We start from the raw sequence: 7,500 nt of genomic DNA, 5'->3' as shown, positions 1-7,500 counted from the left end.
GCATTATCTCCGAGGCGTCTTGCAACAAGGACTACCCAGGTCGAGTGTTGCCCACCATGGTGTGTGCTGGTGTAGAGGGCGGTGGCACGGACTCCTGTGAGGTCAGAGCCAAGTGGGGACTTTGGGTAAAAGTGGGGAATAAAATGTATCCTAGCTTGCCTTTCTGTTGCTGTGATAAAATGCTCTGACCAAAAGCAGCTTGGGGAGGAAAGGGTTTATTCAGCTCTCAAGCTCACAGGCCATCGTTGAGGAAAGGCAGGGCGGGAACTCAAGAGTGAGCCTAAAGCAGAAACCACGGAAGAATGCTGCTTACTGGCTTGCTCACTAGCTCCTGTTGAGCTGGCTTTCTCTTTCTTCCTTTTCCCATTCTTTCTCTTTTCCCTTTCTTTCTTCCTTCCTTCCTTCCTTCCTTTCTTTATGTGTATGAGTGTTTGCCTGCATGTGCACCACATGTGTATGGTACACATGGAGACCAGAAGAGGGCCTGGGTATTAAAACTACAGACAATTGTGAGCTGCCTTGTGGGTGCTGGGAATCAAAGCTGGGTCCTATGCAAGAGCAGCCAGTGATCTTAACTGCTGAGCCATCTCTCCATATCCTCAGCTCTATTTCTTATACAACCAAGACCCTTGGTCTAAGGGGATGGTGCCGCTCGCAGTGAGCTGGATCCTCCCACATTGAACAACAATGAAGACAACTTCCCCCCACAGATGTGCTCTGGGCAGCCTCTCAATTGAGACTCCTCAGATGATGCTAAGCTGGGTCAAGTTGGAAGCTAATTAAGACAGAATAGAACAAGTAGGATTATTTGAATTTTCTTTGCTTTGGGCCAGAGATAATGTTAAGTTCAGGAATGGAATAGAATTCCAGGAGCAGTTAGAATCATAGTGAGATTGGAAATGGGGTGGATTATATGGTCTGGGAAGCTAAGAAGGGGAATGAGTTTGGTTTGACTCAGGACAGGAAGCATGTTGGGGTTGGCGTGGGATGGCATGGGTTTGGGGGAGGGGTGAAGAAGATGTAAAGATTGGTATTGGGTTGTGTTTGGTGAGCACAGGTTTAGTTTGATTTTGAATAGGGAAGATGTGTGGATTGGATGGAATCTGACTTGAACTTAATGCTGTAGGGCTGGGTAGTATGAGAAAGAGCTGAACTCGGTGGGGGTGGGGGAGGTGAGCTCTCTTGGGTTGTGTTGAATCAGAGCAGGCTTAGATTGGTTTGGGGTAATAGTGGCGTTTCCCAGGGTGAGGTTGGTCTGGTTTCATTGAGATGAAGAACAGTGGGTAGTTAGAATAAGTCTGACAGTAGGCTGGGGTTGTAACTCAGTTGGTAAAGTCATAGCATGCACAAAGCCTGGACTCCGCCTCCAGCACCATGGATACCAGGCATGGTAGTGTACACCTGTCACCCCAGCACTTGGGAGGTTGAGGCAAGAAGGTGAGGGGCTCATCCTCTCACGACATGGAATGAAATATTGAGGAAAACCCTCCTTGTTCCCCACAGGGTGACTCTGGAGGACCCTTGGTCTGTAGTGGTGCCCTGCAGGGCATCGTATCCTGGGGTGATGTCCCCTGCGATACTACCACCAAGCCTGGCGTCTACACCAAAGTCTGCAGCTACGTGGAGTGGATCCGGGAAAACCTGAAAAGAAACTGACTCATTGGTCTACCACCTAGGTCCCTCACTAACCACCTGGGACCCTGACCGAGAATCCCCCGTAGCTGGCCAGCATCCCCATTCCTACCAGAGACAAAGCTGAGTCCTCCTGCACATGGACATACACTGTTAACCAGGGCCCCACCCCTCCTGAGGTCACCTGCCTAACACCAAGAAAACAGTGTTTTCCCAACAGCAGAAGCAGGCAGATCGCTGAGCTTAAGGCCAGCCTGGTCTAAAGAGTGAGTTCCACCAGGATAGCCAGAGCTACACAGGTGGTGTTGATCCAACCTTCTCTGTAGGGATGTGACTTTCTTCCTTTAGGGTATGATGGGAAATGGGTGAGAGACTAGGATACAAAATCTACTATTCCCTGTCACCTAGGGTCCCTTTCCCTGGGCTAGGGAACATAGCTTCAGGTATGAATTTGCTCATATGGACCAGATATGGAATGTTGGATCAGGGGCCTGACCTCCCTCATTCTTGGTTTTGCCATCTGTGGAATGGGTCACCATAACACTTGTCTCCTAAGGTGTCTGCAAAGATTAAATGAGTCATTCATCTTAATGGACCATAGCAGTGTCTGCCACTTTGTCCACACTCATGAACTGTACATCCCAGGGAGAAAACCCAATACACACTAGATTTCCAACAGTCACCATTAGTTCTAGGCTTCCTGGTGACCAAGACAAGGTCAACATTCTTTTTTCCTTGGCCACATTGATGACATACAGTACAGGCCTGTGAGATGCCTTGCTGATTGTATCCAGGACTCAAGTTTGAAAACTGTGGCTTTACCATCAAGGCTATAGGAGTCCAGTTTCTGATTCTTTTCAGAGCCCCCCAAAATGTGATTCTTGGGGTCACTGAATGTGAAGCCCTTGATCTTGGTCATTGAAACTGATAGATTCTTAGATTGAGTGAGAGGTTGTCATTGCAACTTCTGATAATATTATTTTTATTTCACATATTTATTCATGGGTGTTCAGAGATTAGAGAACATATTCTAAGAGTTGGCTTTCTTCCCCTACCATTGGGATTGAATTCAAAAGCTGTCAGGCTTGGTAGCAAACACCTTATCCACTGAGCCATCACACCAGCCTCAGAATATTTTCATTTATTTCTTTATTGTGTTAGCCAAGGATGACCTTGAACTCCTGCCTCCATATCCCACATGCTGGTTTTTACAGACATGCACCACCAGACCTGGTTTTACATAGCACTGTGGCTCGAACCCAGGGCCTCATGCATGCGAGGCAATCACCCCACCAACTGGCCTCTGTTCCCAGTTCTGACGAGCTCCCACACACACTTCTTTTGGAAGTCAGGGTCTCACATAGCTCAGACTGACCTAGAACTAGCTATGTAGCTGACCTTAAACCCCTGATCCTCCTCCTGCCTCCACTTCCCAGACTCTGTGGTGATAATCTTGACTGGGGAAGGTAGTTAGTTCAAAGCTTTAGGACTTTGAGGACATGACTTTGAGTAGTACCCTTATCTAGGAACCAAGAAATAGAAAGGTCCTTGAGACCCCAACACAGTTGGGGTGGGTGACACTCCCCTGGGATAACCTGAATTCTCATATTCTTGGATCAAAGGGTGATCAGGCTATAGTAATGTGCAGTCTAACTTCTATTATTTTTATTTTATTGATTTGTTTTTGAAACAGCTCTCTCTATAGCCCTGGCTGTCCTGGAACTCACTATGGAGACTAGCTAGCCTCTAATTCGCAGGGGTCCACCTGCCTCTGCCCCCCAAGTACTAGGATTAAAAGTGTACACCACCATGCCTACTCCCAAACTTCTAACAAGAACAATAAAATCAGTGATCTAGGTTCCAAATCTAAGAAGATAAGAATCCTAACATTCTCAAATCAATGTGTTTGCAAGGAGCTTGTAGTCCTTCTGGCTACCACTGGTACCAGGAATTTGTTTTAACTGCTGGTTTCTGAGGGCATGCTGGGTCTTGAGGTACAGGACCTTCCTTAGAGCTGTGTGATGGGGGCCACTTGCTCCTCCACCCTCCTATTGTACCCCTTCACCGCCACCACCAGACCTTGCTATTCTGCCTATGGCCCCCAGATCACGCCCAGCTCCAGGAGCAGCAGGCCCTGTCCCACCCAATCTCAGCCCTGGGAAGGTGTCCAGGGTGACCTAGAGCCTGCAGGACAGCAGGTGCAACAGGTCCCTCCCTCCCACAGCTGTGGGGGTGAGAGTGGGGAGTCCACCTCCGTCAGCAAGGGCAGGGCCTTGGCCAGCATTTGGGTGCCAACAGGGCAGGGGCGGGGCTGGGGGGGGAGGAAAAGTGTTTTTAAAGGCTCCCTCAGGAGGTTCCTCAGCTCCAAGCTCACCACCTGCTGCTCCTGGACAGCTGTTACCATGTGGTTCCTGATCCTGTTCCTTGCCCTGTCCCTGGGAGGGACTGGTGAGACAGTGTGGGGGGGAAGCGGGAGGGGCCAGAGCTCTGAGTCTCATGCTGCCTTTAGCCTGGAAATCCCTTTCCCCTTTCCCCTCACCCCAGCCGCATCCCGAAGCACACCTGCATCTCCCCCCACTCCTGCACACTGCCATGACCCTCACAGACCTCATTCCCATATCAGGCCCTGTTCCTTCCCGTTTTTCAGAACTTTCTCCTCTTCCCTGGCCACCTGACCATCTCTGGGTCTTTCCAAGGAACTTAGTCCCTGCAGACCTTGGGATCTTGGTGGCCCTTCCAGTTTGCTGGTATTTCTAGAGCCCAATAATCCAACTTCTGAGTTAGGGGCTAATTTCGGCTGTCCAGCAGCTGTCAGCCTCCAGCTGTGTCCTCCAACAACTGGCCTCCCATCCTCTCAAGTCCCCCAGTTTTTACCAACAGTCTTAGCTTGTGACATCAGATGGGTCCTCCCTTTTTGGTGTGGGGGATCTGCCCATGTCCCTTCTCACTGGGTTGGTTGGTTGGTTGGTTGGTTGGTGGGTGGGTTGGTTGTTTGTTTGGTTGGTTGTTTGGTTGGTTGGTGGGTGGGTTGTTTGGTCTGTTTTGGGAGGAGGAGTCAGTGGTGAAAGCCAGAAATGGACATCGAGTGTCTTCCTCCATCTTACCACTTTGTTTTTGAGGCAGGGTCTCTAACTGAATGGAGTGCTCCCCCGCTTAGCTAGGTTGGCTGACCAGCAAGCGGGGGTGGGGGGGAATCTGCTGTTTCCACCTCCCCAGCTCTGGGGTTTCAGACGCATTTCACCACACCTGACATTTTACCTCGGTTCTTGGTGGATGAGCTCAGGTCCTAATGCTTGCATAGCCAATACTGTAGCAACCAAGCCATTCCCCCAACTATTGGGAATAAGTTGTGAAACAGGGTCTCATTATGTAGCCCAGGCTTGCCACAAGCCTATGGCCATCCTCTGCCTCTGCCTTCTGAGTGCTGAGACTATAGATTAGAGCCACCATGCCTGGGCTCCCTTTCCTCTGTTCCTAAATACCATGCTCTGGCCCGATCTTCCCTCCCACGCATGCCTCCCACCCTCAGCCACAGGCTCCTGGTTGACTTCTTGCTCCTCACCAGCTCCTGTCTCCTCCTGACTGAGTCCCGCTGCACAGCTCCAGTTTCCACTCTGCCCAGGACTTCCCAAAGACCCCAATACCTGAACCTAGTGCCCCATAGCAAGTGGGTCCTCCCCTCCATCCTGGTCTGACCTGTTTTAATTCCTTTCCCACTCCTGTCCCGAGGCTGCCTCTGAACCTCTCCAGTGCCCGCAGACCATTAGCCCTACCTCCGTGAGAAGCCGAGCCCTTCCCCAGCTCGCCCAGCATTCCTTCCTCTCACTACTGGACGTGTCTCAAACTGTTCTGGAGAGCTCCGCCCTCTCAGATACCATCCCCACCACAACCCCAACAGGAGCCCACCCTAGCCCTGCCCTTTGACCTGGAAACCCCTCATTCTCCCCCAGCCCAGCTGGCCACTTCATGTCCAGTCCAGGAACCCCCAAATCATCTTGGGCTCCCTTTCCTGGGAACTGCCGCTCTCATAGGCCCTGACTTCTCAAGCCTTGGAGACTTTAAATGCCAAATCTTCTCAACCTCTCATTCTGCTCTCACTGGACTAAGAACCACTGAACTCTAGAATCCCATCTCTCTCTCTCTCTCTCTCTCTCTCTCTCTCTCTCTCTCTCTCTCTGAACATTGCCCTGCCAGCCCTTAGCCCAAAGTTCTAAGTGCCCTGACACCATACCTAATTCTTGCTCCAGATGCCAGGAGCTAGGTTATTTCTATCCCCATAGCAGGAATCTCCCTATCCAGGGCCAGCCACCTGTCCCTGTCCCTTGATCCCAGCCCCCCGTCAATGTGCCCCCCCAACAGCACCCCTCCCTCTCTGAGCCACCCCACCCCCCTGTTGTGTTGCAGGTGCCGCACCTCCCATCCAATCTCGGATCATCGGAGGATTTAACTGTGAGAAGAATTCCCAGCCCTGGCAGGTGGCTGTGTACCACTACACCAGTTTCCAATGCGGGGGCATTCTGGTGGCCCCTGAGTGGGTGCTCACAGCTGCCCACTGCTACAATGAGTGAGCAGGGCTGGGGACAAGGAAGCAGGGTGGCAGCCAGGCCAAGCTGGGGTACTGCAGGGCAGGAGGATGGGCTGGGCTGAATGTTGAAAGGACAGAAGCGGGGCAGAGGTAGACCCCTCCTCTCTGCGCTCCCTCCAGGCTTGTGTTTGATTCCCGTTTCTGTCTATTGTCCATGTGTCTCTTGTCCGTATTCACAGCTGAATGTCTCTGTGGCCATCTGTTGCTATATGTCTCCCCCTCCAGGGCTCTGCCTAGCCCTCTCTGGGTCTGGGTCTGACTTGTCCTTCTATATCACTACTGACCATACTGGAGAACAGGCCTAAGGGGCTCCCTGAGGATAGGAAGGGATGTCCCTGAATACAGATGTGAGAGGAATCCTCACTCTCCACAGACCAGCTCGGCCTGAGGGCCTTCTGTCCACTCTGAGGACACACAGAGAAGGGCTGGGCTGAGCTGGGTAAGGGCAACTGAGTACAGAGGGAGGGCAGGGTGCCAGGGTGGAGAGAGAACTCAGGCCTTGGGCTGTGGGCCAGCCTCACCTGCTGGGGAAGCTCAGCCCAGGCGGCTGCAGCTGAGCCGTTCTCAAACCCTCCCCTTCTCCCCGCCCCCTTCCCTTCTGTCTGTCTGTCTGTCTCTCCTTCCTTCCTCCTTTCCCCCCCTCCCCTGCACTCTGCCCCATCTCCCTGCCTCTCTCCTCTCACTCCCCCATCTCTCTCCCTGCCCCCAGCAATTACCAGGTTTGGCTGGGCCGCAACAACCTCTTTGAGGATGACGCCTCAGCTCAACACCGGTTTGTCAGTGAAAGCTTCCCTCACCCTGACTTCAACCTGGACCTCCTGAAGAACATCACCCAAAACCAGGAGGAGGACTTCAGCAATGATCTGATGCTGCTACACCTCACCCAGCCCGCTAAAATCACCGATTCCGTGAAGACCCTCAGCCTGCCCACCGAGGAACCCACGCTGGGGAGCACCTGCCTCGCCTCAGGCTGGGGCAGCATTGAACCCATCAAATGTAAGTCTGGGCCAAACCGCACAGCATGAAGAGGGGCACCTGGGTCCAAAGGAGGAGAAGAGAACAGGGCTAGGTTCTACTCACCACCCTCTTGCCCCCGACCCCCAGTCCAATACCCAGATGATCTCCAGTGTGTGCACCTTGAGCTCCTGCCTAACGAGGAGTGTGCCAAGGCCCACATCCATTTGGTGACAGACTCCATGCTGTGTGCAGGAGACTTGGAAGGAGGAAAAGACACTTGTGTGGTGAGTGGGCTCCTCCCTGCAGTGTGGTGAAGGGCTGAAAGA

General features: G+C 52.3%; 2 protein-coding genes across 2 annotated transcripts in view; both read left to right on the top strand.

Annotated features, from left to right (window-relative positions):
- Klk15 (kallikrein related peptidase 15) overlaps window positions 1-1,656 on the top strand; it is a 7,144-nt gene extending 5,488 nt beyond the window's left edge. Inside the window, exons 4-5 of the mRNA XM_036169273.1 lie at window positions 1-101; window positions 1,504-1,656. The exon at window positions 1-101 is cut by the window's left edge and continues 36 nt beyond it. Of these exons, the coding sequence (XP_036025166.1) occupies window positions 1-101; window positions 1,504-1,656 (254 nt within the window). The remainder of the gene's footprint in view (window positions 102-1,503) is intronic.
- Window positions 1,657-4,034: 2,378 nt separating this feature from the next.
- Window positions 4,035-7,500, top strand: part of Klk1 (kallikrein 1) — a 3,890-nt gene continuing 424 nt past the window's right edge. Inside the window, exons 1-4 of the mRNA XM_036199680.1 lie at window positions 4,035-4,080; window positions 6,037-6,196; window positions 6,927-7,213; window positions 7,322-7,458. Coding sequence (XP_036055573.1) covers window positions 4,035-4,080; window positions 6,037-6,196; window positions 6,927-7,213; window positions 7,322-7,458 — 630 coding nt within the window. The remainder of the gene's footprint in view (window positions 4,081-6,036; window positions 6,197-6,926; window positions 7,214-7,321; window positions 7,459-7,500) is intronic.

This window comes from Onychomys torridus, chromosome 1 (assembly GCF_903995425.1).
Source record: "Onychomys torridus chromosome 1, mOncTor1.1, whole genome shotgun sequence".
Classification (NCBI taxonomy): domain Eukaryota; kingdom Metazoa; phylum Chordata; class Mammalia; order Rodentia; family Cricetidae; genus Onychomys; species Onychomys torridus.
The sequence above is the reverse complement of the archived record's forward strand: the minus strand, read 5'-3'. Positions and strand labels throughout refer to the sequence as shown.